The sequence below is a fragment of the Simochromis diagramma genome, unplaced genomic scaffold (assembly GCF_900408965.1).
Source record: "Simochromis diagramma unplaced genomic scaffold, fSimDia1.1 OVJJ01000802.1, whole genome shotgun sequence".
Lineage (NCBI taxonomy): Eukaryota > Metazoa > Chordata > Actinopteri > Cichliformes > Cichlidae > Simochromis > Simochromis diagramma.
Genome location: NW_024387492.1, coordinates 4180113 through 4200912, shown reverse-complemented (window position 1 = coordinate 4200912; position 20800 = coordinate 4180113). Strand labels below are relative to the sequence as shown.

The 20800-nt window shown below is 40.6% G+C and overlaps 1 protein-coding gene across 3 annotated transcripts in view; it reads right to left on the bottom strand.

Annotated features, from left to right (window-relative positions):
- The window catches only part of LOC120724670 (1-phosphatidylinositol 4,5-bisphosphate phosphodiesterase beta-1), a 119482-nt gene that overhangs the window by 22299 nt on the left and 76383 nt on the right, over positions 1-20800 (bottom strand). For all 3 annotated transcript variants that reach the window (XR_005693969.1, XM_040016968.1, XM_040016969.1), the window contains exons 9-18: positions 20007-20173; positions 14272-14418; positions 12933-13090; positions 9912-9994; positions 8047-8131; positions 2933-3107; positions 1133-1219; positions 619-689; positions 294-390; positions 120-204 (exon numbers count right to left, since the gene is read on the bottom strand). Coding sequence is in view for 2 of the 3 variants with exons in the window: in XM_040016968.1 (XP_039872902.1) it covers positions 120-204; positions 294-390; positions 619-689; positions 1133-1219; positions 2933-3107; positions 8047-8131; positions 9912-9994; positions 12933-13090; positions 14272-14418; positions 20007-20173 (1155 nt within the window). In the remaining variant the exon portion in view is untranslated. The remainder of the gene's footprint in view (positions 1-119; positions 205-293; positions 391-618; positions 690-1132; positions 1220-2932; positions 3108-8046; positions 8132-9911; positions 9995-12932; positions 13091-14271; positions 14419-20006; positions 20174-20800) is intronic.

Below are 20800 nucleotides of genomic sequence, written 5' to 3'. Positions count from 1 at the left end.
CCACTTGAGGCAACAACTCTTTCCTCACCCAGCTGAGGAGTGGCATCAGACACTGAAGCACAAATTCTTATCTTAGCAAGGACAGAAAGAGAGATGCTTCGGTATAACCATAGGGATACTCCACAAACTCTACAGGAGATTTGGTCAGCTGCTCTAAAGCTTTGGTCTCGACAAAGGATGACATCTGGTAGCTTCGATTGATCTCTGTGGGTTGAGAGTGGTATAAAATTGTCAGCTTATTTAACAGCGATCTGTTTGTTGCTGCACATTCAGTATTCATTGTTGTTACTGACTTTTGGAAGCCTCAAAGCTGTTAAATTTGACAGGTTGGATGTAGATGACCAAGTTGGACATTTCCTCTGTAGCGAATGCCTCACTGCCTGCTGTGCCCTACACATGGAAGCACACATATTAAAAAACGTACAAATACAAAGCAGCAGAAACATTACCAAAAAAGTCTGTTAGAATCCTTCTGCAAAGGTTTTATTGATTTTGGAGACACACAATTTGGAGACATGATCATACACTAGAGGACAACTTCAGCACATATAGGCTAAACAGTCTGTTTCCTTTACAACCAGGATTTGAACTGATGGCTGTCACCTGCAAGATACCCACCTCATCCATTGATCCCTTTTTACAGTCATCATCATCATCATCTTCGTCCTCGCTCTCGGCCTCCACTTCACCTAGAACGCATGGCACAGACAGGATAGCAGAGAAATGCATGAAACAAAGCTGAAATTAGTGTAAATTGAGTTTTTATTTCTGCCAAATCAATGCAAACGTTGCACGAACACGAACGGAGCCGTCTGTCTTTAAATGGTCTTCATTTACAGCCCACGACTGCCTCCATTACATTTAAAACAGCGACACAAGTAAGGCTCATGCTGGCAGGTCCTAATTTATTGGCGCTCGTAGACAGAGGAAATGAATTTCAATATTGTTTTGGTTGAGCTGACCCAGCCTCTGCACCCACATAATGAGAGATCTGCTTAAGATTTCCCACTGGAGGTCGCACTGACAGAGGAAATTGATTTTAACGGTGTAATTGTCTGACCTATAGCTTCTGTGCCGGCCTAATGAGGGCTCTACTAAAGATTTAAGTCTCCATCTGAGGTCATGGACTCACCAATAGACTTTCTGCCCTGTGGTCTCAGTGTAAGCTCAGTACCATCAGAGGGCTGTGTGGAATCTGCCACTTCCTCTTTGGTGGAACCTGCGATTTAAAAACAAAGCACTCACTGAAGATCATCCTCATATTTTTCAGTTCAAGGTTTACTGTTTAGTTGACTCAGTAAATCATCTCAAAAACAAAGGTTATTTTACAACATGTATACCAGTTAAAAAGGACTCCTGACCGTGAACTTGTACTGCTTACTTTCCAACACCAGGGGGCAGTGTGTTTTAGCCTAAGAAGAACTTAAGGCTCAACAACCAGGGCAGACTAAAGGTGACATGTTGCTTGGTCCAGTGGAATATGTAGATGGATGTTAAATAAATAGACAAAACAATATATGTTTGGCCACTGCCTGCCAGCAGAGCTCCAGTTTGCTTCATATTGATTTTCCCAGACTCTGGACCCTGGTGTTTTTAAGATGATGGTGGTGAGAACAGTGATTCAAATAATTTCCATACTTATCAGGATAGAAGTGATTGATTACAGGACCATGGATATCCAGCAAAATGTGTCCTAGACTCTCACTGTGGGGGCCATGGGTTTGTGTTTTCTCACTCATTTGTAACAACCAAATGATACACATAACATAACTACAGCCAATCACACAGCAGCAACTTGATACATTTAGGCATATAGATATGGCCAAGATGACATTTTGAAGTTCAAAATGAGCATCAAAAAAATGATTTAAATGACTCTGAACTTGGGTCGGACAGGCTAGTCTGAGCATTTCAAAAAATGCTGATCTACTGGGATTTTCCTACAAAACCATCTCTAGGGTTTATGGAGAATCCATATTCATCAAAACATTCATTGACCCAGGTTGTCTTGAACATGTCCACATGCATCAAAGCACTGAGTTGCTGCTAAAAAGAGTAAATATCCAGTCAGCGGCAGCTCTCCGGGAGGAAATGCCATGTTGATGCTAGACGTCAGAGGAGAATGGACAGACTGCTTCATGGTGATTGGAAGGTGTCAGTAACACCGTCATAACCAAGGTATGCAGATGAGCATCTCTGAACGAGAAACACATCGAACCTTAAAGCTGATGGACAGCAACACACACACCGCACACATCTTATCAGCCAAGAACAGGAAACTGAGGCTACAATTCACACGGCCTCGCCAAAAGTGTACAGGAGAAGATTTGAGTTTCGATTTTTTCTTGTGGCTGTCAGCTGGTAGAGTCAGAATTTGGCATAAACAACATGAAAGCATGGATCCAGACTGCCTTGTATCAACGGTTCAGGCTGGGTTTGTAATGCTGTGGGGGATATTTTTTGGCATACTTTGAGATCCCTTAGCACCAAAGCTGACCTGGTGCTGTTGCGAGTGCGTATGTAGTACACAACTGAAAAGGCAAACGTATGAACAAATAGGACTGATATTAGGCAGTTACAGCAAAAAGCAGAGAGTGTTTTATACATACACACTCACACACAACTGGCCAGAGTTTAAGATGCCCCGGTTTAAATGTATAATGCCTGCAGGGAGTGCATGCAACAGCCAATAATACCTTCAGCTGATGGAGAGGGCCATGAAAGTGATGAATGTTAAACAATAGCACTGTTTTGCTCCAGTGATTCAGTTTCTGGACGGCACAAAGCTCTTGGTCCACAGTACAGAGGGACCCAGATGGTTAGGCTAGCTTTTACACATCTGAAATATCATAACTCAGTGAGCCCATTGTGATTTGATGGCTTTGTTAGTAGAATTTGTGTGTGTGTGTGTATTATATTAAAGGTGCAGTACCTGCGCTTGGGGAGGAGGGCTCACACACGCTGGAAGAATCACTGCAGGTGTTAGAAACCTGCTCAGAGAGTTTTTTCTTTGCACTTCCACTTGTCTTGTGGTGTTTCTTTTTGTTTTTCACCAAGATCTTTCCCATCAGCTCCATCGGGCTGGGCAATGGCACGCCAGACTCCAACTAGAGGGAATGTGGAAGGAGAAAGATGCAGTTATAGATGAATGAAAGGTGCTTTCCTACATTAATAATTTCAGATATATTGGATGATGAGAGAACATGAGTTATTTTTCCTGATTAAAATTGTAAATATAAATTTGAGCAAGAGCAAATGCTCCAAAATGCTAATTCATGGGTAAAGATTGCTACAGTGCAATCACAGTTAAGCTGTCTTTTTCTCTTTTTTTGACAAACTAGCTAATTACCAGATGAAAACACTAAAGTTGTTTACTGGAGTGTTCCACTTAAAATGTAAATTTGTGGCTATTACTCTTTTCAAATCCTCTAAGGAAGAGTTCGCTGGTTAGATGCAGCTGGTTGGTAAAAAATGACTGTTTCTGCTGTGAGTGTTATAAACTCGGCTGATGTTATAGCTGAAAAATTCTACGCTTGCAACACCTTAATCAGCTTCCTGCAAGGAAACTAAACATTAAACACAAACGCACGTTCTCTCAAATGAGTTGGACAGAAAGTCGCTACATCTCCAATTTATTTATGGGATACGCTGCTTTTGGATCACAGTGTTTAGGGATAATAATATTTCACTAATGAGCAATTCAGTGGTGCGGAATAAACACACGCACATGCTCAAACTGCTGTGTTTACAACATATCAACTATAAACATAACCTCACTTAAACATATCAAACTTTTACTTGAGCAACTTGAGAATCAAGAGCAACAAAACAGTGATTCATACACCAACTAACGCCAAGATTTTCCTTCTTGTGACCTATTTTCCGCACATGTCTATCTACGCTCTGCTAATGTTGCTGCGGGGGAAATCTTACGACAAAGATTAGCCATCCTGTTTGCATTCACCTCACTGACAGTTACCAGGGAGGAAAAGCAAAATTGGATGGGGCAAGTAATCCTGATTGCACTCAAATGCACCGCACAAAGCCTAATGAAATAAACTCAATCAAGGTTTTCCCCCCCAAATGTCGAAAACAATTACGCTCAGCTGTGATAAGAAAGTGAAAAGTTCCATTTGGCCACCCTTAACCACTTTCAAGCCTCAGTATCATACTAGTGGTAAAGTGAGAAAGTATTTCCTTGTTTTGTTGCTTCATACGGCGTACCTGCTCCACGATATTTCAGAGCAACGGTTGTGACGTTTAATAAGCTAGATTCAACTGTTTCAAGTTTTCAGTCCAGTCCTTGTCCCTAAACCATTTTCAGTATTTTGCTTGTTACGTTCATTTGTTATAAGACATATGACTATACGACAATTTCACATTACATAAACAGAAATTGTTCAATGAAGGGAATAGTCTTAGCATTTTGTTCCAAGTGCATGCTGGGTATGATAAGAGTATCTGGTCTGGATGTAACATAAGAAAGGGAAGCAAGTTTTTTTGAATTGGGTCAAATTGTTCTTCAAAATTTAAGCAAATGTTTTAAAATTTGCATGATCTGCACAGTTTTTTTCCTCAAAATGTGTAAATTTACTATTAATACTCAAAGTGCTTTTTGCCAATAATACTTCCAGGGAAGTACAACTTTGTTAATAAGTATCTTTACACTGAGGGACTGTGAGTCTTAAATCTTTTAAAAAATGTTGCTTTCTTTTTAACAGGGGATGAACTGTTAAATGTTCGGGTCTATATGTTCAAACAATGTGAGCAGAAGGCGGAGAGGAGTGCTGCATGTCCCGCAAGCGCATGTTAGAGGAAGTAATTAAGTCTTTGTTATGTAAAAGTGTTTTAACTTCAGTTATTGGGATATGGTTATTTATTTTACTCGCCTCCTTACAGCTCCGACAGTTTATAACTTTTGCATCCACATTATTCTCAATCTGGCCTCCTTATGTGTGCTCGTATATCTCCCCTTGCCAGTTACAGTCTGTCTGCAGCTTAAAACTAAGCCCCAACAAGATTAAACAAACCGCGAGACAAATTGTTTAATTCCTTCAAATATTTCATATATTTTACGCAGTTACAATGAAAATGTTTTTCGCCAACACAGTCATTGTCAGCATAGTGAGAGAAGCAAGAAAACAAACGCTGAATCAAGCTTTCAAACTGTTTTGTTTTTACTTTGAAAATAAAAGAAAATCACCAGTCGTCATTGTGGGACGCGATTGACAGTTTTGTAAAGTGGAGATGGAGTAGGAGCCCAAGTTTCTAAGAAAACTTTAATCCTCTTAATTCTCACTCTAGGTTGAGCTGGATTTCATCTAGCTGTATTACCCTATCTGCCCCGGTCCCTGTGGGCTTATCAGGCTGATATCCCTTTCGATACGCTGTATACACAGCTGACTCCATGCCAAATGGGAGTGACTGTCATTGCTCTCACCTTTCCTAGTTTGTACATGCTCAGTGGTAGAAAGCTCATTCCTCAATGGCACTTTCTCTTTCCATCTTTCTAAATTCTCCCTTGGTGTCTGTCTCCTCATATCTCTCCCCTTCTCCTTCCCTCTGCCACTCCATTCAAAAGGCTTCTCCCTGATAATACTTCAATGTCAAATCCAGTCAGAAGGCTGTAATTCTCAGCGGGCTGTGACTCTGGCAGGCAGCAGTGCTGGAGGAGCTCCCTGCGTGTGTGAGATAATTCTGCATCTTACTGCTGCTGGGAACTTTAGCTGCTCCACAGTGTTGTGCCAAAGGGAATAACGTCATCCCAGGAGAATGACGCGAGAGGAGTAAGCGGTACATTAAAGTACATATATGTGCAGAACTGTTTGCGAGGCATGTTTTCACGTACGCACTGTGAGAAGTGCCTAAAAGTCCTTGCGAGAGTTTGTGTGCAAGTGTCTACATTTGCCTCACGTAAGAGCCTGCGTCATTACACACAAAGACGCCTTAGGGGGGGGGGGAAAAAGAAGTTTGGCCACAAAGGGACAATGGAAGCTTTTAACTGGTAGTCATGGCAACAGAGGAAAGGCCTGTCTGAGATAAAGGACTGCCAAGAAAAGCCACGTTTAGATTACAGCGGAAAATGCTTCCTTTTAATCTTAAACGTCTTTTGTTTGCAGTCTCTGCTGTGATAACACAGACGTGATAGGGAGGAATAAGCACGATTGCGGGATGATTCGTTAAAAGTTAGCTTTCACGGCTATGTGCGTGTTTAAGAGAAAGTGAAAGTGGCTGAGGCTTCAATGAAAAACAACAGCAGCAGGATATTTTGCCAGGTGCCAAAGGTCACATGGTGTTATGTGTGAGAAAGAGACAAAGAAAACAAAAAGAAAGAAAAACAGAGACACATATATACTAGGGGTGCAACGATACACAAAATTCACGGTTCGGTTCGATACTTTGGTGTCACGGTTCAATATTTTTTCGATACAAAAAAATGTTCATGCTTTTTTAATTTGTCATTTATTAAAATTATAAATATATATTTTAACTCAAAAGTACAGTTTTTAAATTTAATGTTGCTGAAACAACAAAGTAATAAAAAAATTAATCTATCTGATCGAGAAATCACTCATCTTTGGAAAAGAGAGTTTATTACAGAGAAATGGCTCTTTCCAAAATAAAAGCTATACTATACGCTTCTTCTGGGCTATATTCTCAGCAGCATATTAAACATATCAGGTCCCCATAAGGAGAATCATGTGCTAACAGCTGTCTAAATGACTCGGGTAAAGTTTGTAGCATGCGTGCTTGTTGTTTTTGTCTGCTTCCACTTGTCTTTGCACTAGGATGATGTCGTAAATGTGCAGTCATATTCATTGTGTTCCCACTAGTGCTGTCAGCGTTAATCTGAAATAACGTTAACGCCACAACACGGCAAATCTCCGTTGACAACAAGTATCGTTGCACCCCTAATATATAGATATTGCAAAGTCTCAAGTCAAGACTAATTTCTTTATATTTTGCTTAGAAAATGGGAAACAGGTGCACTGATTTGTTGAAACGTCCATTCATGGAAATACAGTATATAAGGCAAACAACAAAGTTTAAAGTCAATATTTGGTATGACCATGTTTATTCTTCAACACAGCCTGAACTCTCTTAGGCAAGCTTTCCTGTCAACAAAAGGCTTCTCGAGGGACATTCAAAGCTCTTCTTTGGATGTTGGCTGCCTTCGATAATGTTGAAACAGTGTGCTATCTGTTGCTAATCAGACACTTTCCAGATGGTATTGGATGATGATCCTTTTTTTTGCATTCACAACTCAATAAATTTTGACAAGTCCCCCAACACCACTGGCTGAAATGCAACCCCAAACAATTTACAATTTGAATTTTTCACTCCATAAGGCCTGTTGCCACAGATTTCTAGTCCAGTTCTGTTGTTTGCCTTAAGAATGGCTTCTTGACAGTTACCCATACACTGGGACAGTTTCTGATAAAGCTTCAGTGACCAGTAGATGGATCAACTAAAGGTCCAGATGCATCTCACAGATTCTGTCAAAATGTTTTATCTTTGGTATTTTTCATAGATTTAACTAGAGAAAATGGAACAAACTATGTGTTTTGCAACAGGTTGCTAGTAACAAAGTGCCTAAGGATACCATTTAAAACGGATTCTTTGCCAAGTTATCTGTATGTGCAGACAAAACACTGGTTGGTCTCTTGTGTTAGATGCCTTTTTTTTATGCTTGAATGATTTGTGGGTCAGCATTGAGTGTAAAATCCCAGGAGTCTCTTTGGAAGCAAAATCTGAAGCAATGAGAGGGACCTCAAGACTTTTTCACAGTACTGTGTGTGTGTGTGTGTGTGTAAGTAACTATGTGAGTTTTTACCTCAAAGAGTACATTTATATGGGCAGCATGGTGAGCAGCAGCGTTCAAGGACATTCATTTCTCTAGTGCACTCATCTGTGTGATAGTATCTTCTGAATGCCTCACTGTTGTTGTATCATATGTGTTCGTGTGTTGGAAAGAGTCAAGCAAGTGTGAATGTGAGCGTGAGCACAAGCAAATGTAGCGGGTGCGTGGAGATCTTATATACTCACAAGATATTTCTCCAGAGGTTCTGTCAGTAATGCGTCTCCAAATATTGACCGGCAATACTCAGCCATCTTAGCCTGCTGCTTTGGTCTGGGAGTCATCACACAAAGACACACACACATACACAATCATGATTTCTCCACTAAATATCAATATCCTGAATATGTATGTTGCCCCAGAGTATCTTGGTGCCATTAAAGATGAAAGGATTCATCAGAAGCATGTCCTTAGCTCTACAGGTGTTTACACAGTTGATAAAAAACAAAGTGGTTGGTTAGACATATTGACAGTCCTGCTGACGGACAGTCCTCATCAATATGCTTAACAGCATGAAGCCTCATTTATGCAAAAATTATATTCACATGCACGGCGTCAATATCCAGTGAATATTTGTTTATGTTCTTCTGCTCTTCAGTTGCGACACAGATATTTGTCTGTGTCAGTCTGACTTTAATATTTTACTCTGCCGTCTTTTTGCACTTACTGTCTGATTGCGGTCTCATGACTGTTGTCGTGATGTGCTGTCAGTGTTTCAGCAGACAACTGAGCTAATGATGGACAAGTCCCAGGGAAACCAGTCAGCACATGGATTTCCATAGATTCCTGTTCACACTGACTCTGACTGTTACCATGTAATATGTTAGCATATTTCTGGAAAGTGTTATATATTAGCTTCACATAGTATAATTCATTAAAATATGTGTGGGATAACAATGCAACTCTATACTAGAGTCTATAAATATAAGTGATAGGCAAATCTTTTCCTCATAAGGTCTAAACTGACTTTGATACAGTAACCAAAGGCCTGACATAGAACAATCAAATAAAAACTCCTCTGCGTCAGTCTGCTATATAATCAATTTAAATGCGAGATATATTTTTATAATACTGAAAGAAGAAAACTTTGGTTAATACTTTATTTATGAACAGATTCTGTATGTAAGTTCCCCCATACATATTAACTACCTGGAGGGGCTGATCACATATATCAGTGACCACCAAGTATATTTCAGAACGTAATCAATTTGCTATTGTGTAATACCCGCGCTCTTAATTTGAAAGTTTAGTCACTGCAAATAAGTTAGCACCAGGCATTCCTGTCCCCTGTTTCCCTGTCGGCAGGCTTTTGTGAGACTCATCTCTGTCTCCACTGTCTCAAACTGCAGCTGGTAATGGCACCTCTTAATCTCCCCTGAAGACCCTCTGTGAGTTGGAGGAGCAGCTGGTTGAAGCAGCTGGAGGAGCAACCTCAGTAGCTCACTGAGAACGGGAGTAGAACGAGGAGAAACATGGGTGCACCTCCTTCCACATGCACCCAGCTCCAGCTTTTGACTTTTGAGATGTCAGCGGACAGCTTGAGATGGTCCACAGTTCAGTAACTGCACCCATGTGTGATACATAAATCCTTTTGAAACTGTATTAAGCTTATTGTCGAATACAACAAATGGAAAACTGCCTAATTTAGTGGAATGCATTTACTTTTAAATTAAAGTTTCACAGGACACAGTATATAACATTTTGTTACAATGATATATCTGGGTATACCTGATAAACTGCTTACACGTATCTTTAGATTTCTATTTTGACTGCTTCCAGTACCCATAACACCAGTGCAAGAATAATACCCAAACATCAAGCGGTTCATTAAGAAACTTGCCACTGACGACTCACTTTGACCACATAGCCAAATGACTGAGATAGCAAAACATCAGGCTGCCATTGTGTTATGTGAGCACGAGTCAAAGAACAGAAAGTGCAACAAGGTGATTGTCACATGTTGAATCAACATAGGCAGCGCACATGTAAAGATAATTCTGCCACAATTGGAACCTCTTAAGGCAACAAGGTAAAAAATGTCCTGTTAACTTACGAGTCCACGTGATTCTCAAAGGACAGGATGATGGGGAAAGGCGAGGTCTTGAAGGCACACTCTGCTATAGCTTCAATTACCTCCTAAATACCCAAACACAAAGAATACAAAATATACCTGTAAATCACAACATAGGCTCAGTGTTGGATCATTATCTAATTAATCTCATACATAATGAAAACACAGGAGTTTGCTACTGGTTTCCAAGAATCACTAAAATGCCCTTAAAAGAAATATCGAAACCTTTTGAAGTCATTAACTACAGTGACATTGTTTTGTCTATGAACCTGAATACAACAATGTGAACAAAAATCCCATACAGTAGGTCATCGATTGCAGGTATTTAAATAAATGGGAGCTGAGCGATATTGTTGAATCATTCCCCAACTCTGCTGAAGACAGTTCAACATCCGATATTAGATTTCTAAGCCACTCATTGTCTGAGTCAATTACACCATCATTAACAATAGTGGCAGTTCAGTAAAAGCCTTCATTTCCTCCAATAAAAATCTTTGTCTGTAACTCAACCCCTTCAATCTGTAGCTCTCTTCCATCTTTTACAACTCTTCTCTTTTTGCATTTCACTCTCAGACTAATTGCATTAGGCTTGTTCTGCTTCTTCTATTACTTTCATTAGATCTAAATTTCCTCCATCAATCAGTTCACCCATTTCTTTCTTCTTTTGTCTTGACACTACTCTGCCCTTAAATTTTCATGCCCTCCTCCTCCTATGAAAGCATCTCGTCGTCAGTTAATTGCCCCTCGGTGCTTCTCTTTCTAGGGTTATTCAGCGCATCCCTGTTTCTTACGATTTGCCATCTGCTCCTTGCACGCCCCACTTTTTGCTTTTTCTATCTCTTCTTCAGTCTATACTTGTCTGTTGAAATGTGTTTTTTAAATATATTTAGTTGTGGTGAGGTTTACTATTGCCCTGATGTCAATCAAAGAAAAGGGAAATTAATTAAATGAATTAAATCAAACTCTTCTCTTCACTCCCCTTAGTACAGCATTTCCCAGGGAGCATTGTTTGTTAGTTTTGACCATGATCACACTTAGAAGTGTGTCTGCATTTTTATTTTGCAAGTATTTATCCATTTTTTGTCAGTCGACCATTTTTAAGGTCTGCAAAAGAGTAGCAGAACAAGAAAGAACCACAGTTAGCGCCTAGATTAAGAGCTGTAGACACATGGTTGCACGCCTCCAAATCCTCAGATGGGTTCTTTTTATTAAAATAATTCAGTTTATTTGACACCAGTGACCACATGTGTCACCAGATCAATAAAGACTGAAATCCTCCTTAAGTACGTACAAAATATTGACACATCAATATACTGTATTGCATCCCTGAGGGATAAGTTATTGAAATTTTTATTAGAAAATGCAGGCTGGATGAATCCCCCGTCTTTGTGTGGGAGGAAATTGTGGGGAAAAAGTGGACAGACACATCCAGTATCACAGAATCAGTGTGCTATCTATTTACACCTACAGGCCAGCGGACACTCTTTCCGTGATGAGGATGTACACATCCTGGACAGGAACGCTGGTTTGAGTGGGGAGTCAAGGAGGCCATTTACGTGAAAAGGGCAATACCATCTGTGAATCGAGGAGGGGGGCTAAGGGTCCATCTTTCATCATCTTACAATGCTGTGATTGCAGCCATTCCCCAACTCTCTGTGAATGGTACTCATGGCCCATATATATGAACATTTTTGTGTGTTAGAGCTCTGACTTCTGCTCAGGAGATGAGGCGTGAAGTGAGGAGGGAGAAGGTGACTTTTTTCCAGACGTCGGTGTTCTGGGAATCCATCCTAGCTCGGAAACCGTCCTTCAGCTATTGTAAATATTTCTAATGGTTATGGTTAGGGTTAGAGTTGGTCAGAAGTCACCGTCAAATAATCATATGGGTAGGATGACTTGCCAAAGTAGGACGGTTTCTCAGAACACCGGTCTGTTGTCCTTTGCGTTTTCACTTGTTTGGTGATAGGGACCCCTTTTCAGATGATAAATTATAGGTATGATGTTCATATTTTGAATCAATCCACGGCATGTGAATGCCTGTGGGTTCTCTTCTTCTCTGCCTTTGGCGTGCCACGTACAGTATGTGGCCGGTCTGTCCATTTTGGCCACTGTCTTTATGATGGCGGGGCAACGTGGTGGCTTTCACAAACCAGATTAGATTAATTCTGAGTTTATGAGAATGGATCCGTTTATGGAAGATGAAATAACACATAGAAATGGTAAATGGCCTGTACTTGTATAGCGCTTTACTAGTCCCTAAGGACCCCAAAGCACTTTACACATCCAGTCATCCACCCATTCACACACACATTCACACACTGGTGATGGCAAGCTGCATTGGAGCCACAGCTGCCCTGGGGCGCACTGACAGAGGCGAGGCTGCCGGACACAGGCGCCACCGGGCCCTCTGACCACCACCAGTAGGTAATGGGTGAAGTGTCTTGCCCAAGGACGCAACGACCGAGACTGTTCGAACCGGCAACCTTCCGATTACAAGGCGACCACCCAACTCTTGAGCCACGATCGCCCCGATCCACGCTCGCCTCCCAGTGTGTACAATATTCTTTTTTTCTGTTAAAGCTTCTGCATTTTGTCGTAAAACTGAGTACGTTTACATGGCTAACAGCATATTCAGCTGGCCTGAAAGAACTCTTTGAGAATTTTTTAAAGATAAAATGTGGAGAAATCCTGCATCTAGAATATGTGAATTTATGCATTTTTTTGAATTTATAAGCTTTTCAGTGTTCTTCTCTTTAGATATTTTTAAACCTGATTTAGTAACGGATAAACCAAATTTAACAACACACTGTGTTCTGCTGTTATTTAATTCTAAATTTAAATTTAATAAGACAGCATTGTTAAATTAACCCTAACAGTTGGGTTAGTAGCAGTGGGTGAATGATCTGTTGAGCAGAATACCCTTCTGTGAAAACGTTCCCTTTGCTTCCCAACCCCCAACCAAGCCCTCCCGTATATCACCATCACCATCTCTCCTTGTGTTACCTTGAAGGAGATTTCAGTTGTCATGGTGAAGCCATGGGTGATAACAGGCTCTTCTTCTGTGGTGCGACCCTTCCAACAGTCCAGTTCAATGCAGCGGCACCCAGAAAGGAGGACCTGTTTGTACATCTCGACTGAAGAGTTGCCTGCGAGCTGGCCGGCTGCACCGAACACACGAACACAAAAAACAGCTCTTACAGGTATCGGCTAAGTTGATCCAAAAAGAAACAGGATGCCCACAAAAGCACATCCTCCCACTTTTCAAGAGCTCATTAACTGTATTGTTCGTCACATGCAGTAAAAACAATACAACTGTCGTTATCTGAAGCAGGCAAATCTCATCACCCTGTCACCATTAGCGAAGCAATTATCTCTTCACATTAGCAGCATGTTTCCACAAAATAAGTGGAAGTGTGTTAAAGTGAGAGGCAGCTATGTTCTCACTTGGTGTGATGCCATTCATTTACTTCACTCTTTTCTCATTTTTTTCTCTCAAAAACTCATTTAATTGACATCTTTAAGCAACTCCATGAGGTGAAATATTTCTTCACGATTACTTTAATTTTAAAATATAATTTACGATCGGTCAATAACATGAAATGCTTGTCCTGTTATCAAACTAATGATTCTGCATGGTTCTTTTTGTGTGTAAAGTTGTGAAAAAACAAATGCCTCATGGACAGAAATAGACTCCACATTGCAACACGCTTCTGCTCCCTATTAGAATAGCATAGTATGAGTCACTATGAAAATACCTAAAGAAAAACACAGTTCGTGAGGAGAAAATTAAAAGACCTCGTGTTTGTTTTTCTCATTTCTTCATTCCACCAGCTATGAGGCTGGGCTATTACAGAAAATTCAATTTTTTCCAATCGCTGCCGAAATCTGATCCACTTCAAAGATTCAATGCTCTTCAGTTCCCCCCAGAATAGATTTGAATAGATGAATTCTAATATCCATTGAAGAGAAAATGGCCTCTCTATTGTGCCAGCCATGCTTGTGCACCGCAGGGAGTTACTTTGACTACCAGTCCAAAGAAATATTTAACTCATGAATATCAATGAATCAAGTATCATGGCATGGCTTGATTGGATAACCTCTTGAGAAGTAACACAAGAAAGGGAGCCTGATATGCAAGGGTGCATTTGATTGACTGACCCACGAGGTATAAAGTTGAGTGTATTCACTTCAACCATAATTGTATTTCTAAATGAACGACTGATCTTTTCATTTATGGGAGAATAAAGGATCTCCCTGTGCAATCAGTCAGGAGGAAAATCAAGTTGAACGTGATTGCGCAAGCAGACCGATAGAAGAAGTTTTAACGTGTGTACGTGCTTACCTGTGAGGTATGTGTTGTGTGAGGAGTTGATGAAATAGTGAGAGAGGGGAAAGGTCATGTCTTCACTCTGGTCCAGCTTCTCAGGAGGAATGATGCTGTTCTCTTCTGCATTCAGGTACCTGGTGAAGCCTTCTGCTGAGATCTGACCTGCATGAACACAACAGCAGTCAGCATCCTAAGCGTGAAAACATTTTTTTTGGTTCAAGCGTCCAAATCTAATTGTATTGTGATGTTCTCTGTTTTTCCAGATGGCAACAATTTCCACAAAAAAGACTACAAAACAACAACGAGCTGATTTGCTAACTGTGTATTTAAAGCTTGATACAGATTATTCTGTACATGGTTCATTTTCACACCTAAAGTTTATTTACTTTGGTCCAAATCAGTTGATGAGTTTTGTAGACTTGTGTCTTTTTCCTGTGGTTTCGTTTCTTTTCACACAGAAAAAACAAGTAAACTCCAGGTGAGCTCAACTGCGTCACTGCAAACCACATGAGAACGCTCACTTCAGTTATTAGTCAGATGAGTCTGGAGCGTTAGGAACAAAAGTAAACTTGTCCAGAAAGGTGTTCTGGACAAGTCGATAACACAGAGAAACTCTCTGCGCATCTGTGCTGCTCTGCTGGATCGCAGAATAGAAAGCACACCAGGCTACAGGAAGGTGTTTAGGTCACACTCGAAGCGTACACCTGGCGGTTGGGTCGATTGAGTTTTCACCACAAATGAACCGCTCTGGATTCCTCGGCCTCAGTCCAATTCCAAACAAACTCCAAAGCAGTTTGGGATCCAATAACTCAGATTACCTTGTTCACATCTGCACAAACGAACCGCAACAAGGAGGGAAAATATCAGAGTAGAAGTAAACTAAAAAGTGCAGGTGTGAAAACACTCCAAAAGCCGTGCTGTTCCACGCGCTTCACTGTTCACTGCAGTGATCATCTAATCTGCTTTTTCTTGAGTCATCTGACTCAGTATAGAGCTATCTGCCAAATCTTGCAGTTATTCTGATTTGAAGAAAATTTGCAGATGCCTAAAGTTTTAGAAATTTATTTAAAAGTTAAATCACAGAATTGTCTCGTTTTTCAGTGGAAATTAATGGGCAAAGGGGCTGAGTGCCAAAGACAGGGTAAGGAAGATGTAAAGTACTGGCAGATGGAGAAACATAATGTTGGAATTTAATTTTCTTAATGAGATTTGTCACCGTGTTAAACATTAAGAATGCCTTATCCTTTTAACTGCACAAGCTAAAATATGGTGCGTGGCATATGGTGGCATATGTGTCACAGATTTTTTTCCCCACCCTTTGCAATGTCTTAAATGAAATTTTTAACAAACTGCAACATAACTGAACATGGCTATGAGAACATTTGCGTGTTTTTGTCAGTCACTTTTTATAAAAACATTATTTCCACATTTCAAATGGAGGTGAATGGACTGGCATCCCCGTTCACCTGTGACTTTAATCAAATAAAAGCAACTTTTGTTTTCTGTAAACATGTGCCTGCATTGTTCTCCACCTTTAACCTCCTAAGACCCGAACTGTTTCATGGCATGCATTTTTAATTTCTCTTTGCTATTTGGGCTGATTGGGACCTGATGAATGTAAAAACAGAGAATTACGTAATTTTTTAAACCTGCTTTAAATTTCGATAGAACAGCGGCCGTATAATGTCCTCTTAAGTGGATATCAAGCCCTTGTAGAGCAAAATTTGGTATTTTGGTCTAGACAACCTAAAATGTGATGTCCACATATGTGAGCGCCAGGTCCTAGGAGGTTAAAGCATTACAGTGGGTGTGAGACTGATGGTAAATGACTTTCTTTCGTTTCATTTAGGGAAACTCGTTGTTTCCTTTAAGGGCTGTCCCTCAATGTTTTCCTACTCTAGTTAAATACTGTGTTACAGTACATTCTTCTAATTATTAAAATTCAAGTCTGAAAAGGCTCCCTTTGCTCAGCAGGTAGATTAACATATAAATGTACTTTTCTCCATTTCAGGCTCCACTAGCTTCGGCTAATATTGCTATTATCACTAAGTAATACAGTGATCTGATGAAGCTAAGCTGCCCATGGAGCTGTTCCTTCCTCGTTGTTGATTGGTAGTCACGGTCACTCATGATAAGCTTTGCCTGTTGGCTGCCATCACTCAGCTAATCTTCACTGAATGTGCTTGAGAAAGTGAATAACACTGAATAAATAAGTAATAAGCGGTTGATGAAAAGCTCCACATCTCCATCCACACGAGATCATATTTCCATACGCATTACCATACACATCAAACACCTTGCCTTCATGAATTAAATTTTGAACATATAGTTGCTGCTCAAAGCAAAATACTTCCTCCACCTGCCTACACACACACACACACACACACACTTACTTGAAATTACGCTAAATATGCTAAGTGATGCAAGCTTGACGGGTGCAGCAGGTCCCTCTGGCCACTTTATGCTAATTAATGCGGCGCCGCCCTCTGCAGAGTTGCTGGACTAATTAACGCTAGCTGCTGTCTGTGACATCTGAGCTCTGTCGCACTCAGCGTCTTACTCCCTGCTGACTCCCAGGATCTCCCTTCGCCTGGCTGAGGTCTAACCTTTGTATCACACATTCCGTGCAGACAAAGAGTTTCCCCATCTCTCAAGACATTTGTAGGTCAAACACGGAAAAATTGTGTTGACACGGCTGGGATTGTAATGCAGCCGAACCAGAGTGGGAACATACAAGTGCTACTCTCAAGGTGAAACCTGAGAAGAAATTCTACAGGAAGATTTGAGCCAAGTAAAACTTTAGCTACCGGTCACAATAACGGCTCATACTGAGAGGAGAGGAAATTGGACAGAGATGGATTCTGAATTTCACCCGTAAGACTAGAGAGCTTCCTCTCTACCATTCAAGCGAATAAGCCAACTATCCACTCTTGAATTATAAAAAATTCTCCAAGTGTCTCGTTTCATTTTGTATTTCATTCATCTTCCTTCAAACGATGTCATAACATCTGAGAGAGCACAGACTGAAACAGTCACAGAAAGTGATTCAGCAGTGAAGACATGAATGAGAGGTATAAAATAAAAAAAATAAACAAAATCTCCAAGTCACAAATGGAGAAAGTGAAACATTAAAACGTTTAATAAAGACTAAAACTCTTCACCATCATTAATACACACATTTCTGGAGCACATTTAGTTAAAGCATATGGTTTTCTGTTTACCCATCAACAGGGGGGCTTTTTACCCCGAGCTAAACACAGACTGCGTATCTAAAATTTTCATGCCACCTAAAATCCACGTATGTTTTTACGAACATGAGTGTCCTTGAAAGAGGAGAAACTATGTTTATGTGTATGTGTGTGTGTGAAGGTTGCATGTGGAGCTCTGGACCCCTCTGCAGAGCAGATGGCAGCACTTCCTCCGGCTAGATAAATACTTCACGTGGGGAAATCTGTCACTGGGACAGGGAAGGGCATGCTTCCAGAGAGCCTGGGACAGGATGAACACACAACATCACAGTATGAGCACATGGCTGTGATCAGAGTCAAACATTAGGCAGTCAGGATGGATATGTGTGCTTTAAAAAATGACTTTTAACTAATTTAAGGACCCGTGATTTATTCGGTCACATGTGCAAACAGAGTAAAGTAGGCACTTTATTCAGGGGAGATTATTAAAAAGACAAAGCTTCTAGTTTAGTATAGTTTCCATAAAATGTTTAGATAATCATTCTCTTCTTGCACCAAAGACATTTTTTTGAATTCCTGACACAAAAGCATTATTTAATCCTCCAGATCTCCAGCATAATGACAAAAAGTATTAATAAGCAGCTTTATATGGAAAAATGCTGTATTCTACTGCTCTGCCATATGGACCCCTTCGTAAAAACCACCTGTTATGTTCACTTGACTGCTTTCTTATCTTTTTTCAGCTTACTACTTACTCTCAGCGACTACATCGAGGTAACCATTCAAGCCACCGATACTTCTGTCGAAACCTTCACTCAATCCTTTAGTAAAATTTGAATTTATGTCGCAGCTGAGCTTATCACAGTTTGATTTGAGGTAGAAGTCACGTGACATACTGTTAACTTTAACTGCAAGTGCATTTTGTTTTTACAATCATAGATAGGCAAACGTGTTAACCACTACACTAACACACCAAAAGACAAACCTGCAAAAAGAAGATAAGAATTAGGTTCATAGTATCTGACTCCTGGAAGCTCTGTGATGAATTATCAATCTGTATGAAGCCTAACAGCAACTCCTTCTCCACCACAACCCTCCTTGAATACGTAGCTAAGAAATCGGGTGCATTGATGACTTCCCACCTTTAACAGTTTTTGATGTTTTAAGCCCTGAAGGAGAAAATATACTAACAAAAAGTAAACATATAGAGTAAGTAATCTAAATACAGCTATAGATGGCATATTCAAAGGCAGCGATTGGTTTGACACTATGGGGAGAAAAATCAACCCAGCATTTTGCTCGTAATAAACCGTACACGGCGTACGATAACTCATCCATTTTGGCACAGTTGTGTAAGATGCTTTTCTAGCACAGATAAAATTTGAATTGGCAAATATAAGACCTTGCTGCCTGATATCTGGAGTGTGATGTTTTCCAGTACTGGCAGCTCTGGGTCTGCTGACACTTGAGACATCATGAAAGCACAGCATGTCCAGGAGTGCTGGCTCACCAAGACGCATCCATCTCATTTCTTTATATATTATTCTGTATCACTCCTAATACTCTAAATATTAAAACTAAAGTCCTTCTTCTATTAATTAAGATGGTTGACATTTATATACAATTTAAACATGGGAATGAAAAAAAGAGGAGCGCGTTTAAACAACAACAACAACAACATGTTACCGCTTAGACAACATATAGGTCACATTAAGCAAACCAGCAATTAGGAAGCCAACACACATAATAAAGTGAAATGATAGCAGATCAAGAAATGGTGCTGAAGTCCTGCACATAAAACTAAAAAATGAACTGTAGGTTTATACGTTTTAGATTTACTGCAGTTTAATCCTTTGAAAGGAACCAGGCAAACTATTTATTGCCCTTTCAATTTTAGGTACAAAGCCTTGCATTATATTACACAGACAGATAAAGACATGTGAAGAAGAAAGCCTTTGCCAGAGTCTGGGAAAAACTGCTTCCAGTGAAATTAAAAGGGTAAATAGCACTTGAAGAACTGATCGTCAGGAGGTGGGAAGGTTTTGGCACTTTGCTGGTCTGGAGCATTCAAATATGTGTTAACTCAATGCCACACTCCTCCCAGGAGCGGACATCCCAGAAAATTCATCCCAAGGACTGCAATACTCTGTATTCTCTGAGTATTGCAACGGCAATACTTTAGCACAAGTTGGGAACAGGTGGAACATTTTGATGGCGGTGACGTGTGTTTGACTGTGAGTGTTTGGTATTTACAGACTCCTCGGCACCCCACTATGTCCCCTCACTTGCAAAAGCTTTGGACACCATCCAGCAGTCTCTATGGCAACACCCCTGACAAATTTATTGGTGGCAGCGGCTGGAGTGCAGGGTTGGTGGAGGAGGACAGTGTAAAAACACACAACGGGCATAATGTACCGGTGTTTTTCCGATAGTTTTTACTATAAATCACTTGCATACTATCATGAAGTCGATCTGTACTAAAAGGTGTTACGTGCATCTCTGTGTACACATAAGCTTGTCAGTGTGCCTGGGATTGTATTGACAGAAATTTGAGCCACTGACCTTTCTGTGCCAGCAAAGCATTGGGTTCATATTTGTCAACCAGCAGCTGGACCTGTTCTGGTTTGAGAGGAGGGTAGAGTATCTCGTTCAGACGAGGGTCTCGCTGTTTACTGTTAATGAAATCTGTCATCTGCTCCACTGTGAGGTATGGTCGACTCTTGGCTCCCCTGAGCAGAGAAAGGAATGGGGCAGAAATTAGAAAAAATTAGACAAAACATCTTAAAGGGCTGCTAAGCAAGGTGTGGGTGCAAGGACGGGATTAAAAAATAGCATATGGGGAAATGAAACAAGGAAAAAACGATGGAGGGGAGGAGCTGTAATTAAGACGCAAAAAGACGCGGCGAGGCAGAGCGGCAGACATGCAAAACAACGGGATTAAATGTTGTGTTTTGAGTAAATTATGAGAATTCATTAAAAACGCCTTTCGCATCCAAGCCTGTTCAACTAAATTATCTTCTCCACATCCTCCTGGCTCTCCTGCTACCTCACTTAACTGTGATTAAAATACAGATTTATGACTTGGAGTAGCGTCGGTCGAGCTGGCGTGCTTCCTCGGCTGATGGTCTCAGTCTCTCTGGGCCAAAGGGCAGTTCTGCTTCTGCAGCACGAGAGGCCAAACCAGCTAGGCTCGAGACGTCACAACCAGGGACATTAGAACACACTTTCCTGGGCTAATTAACGTCTTATAAATGGATAAAAGGATCTGGCTTGAACCTGGGAAACCAAATTTTCCTATCGAGGCTACAAGTATGAAAAAAGCAACAGATGATTTGGGAAAAAAATGTATCAATTGT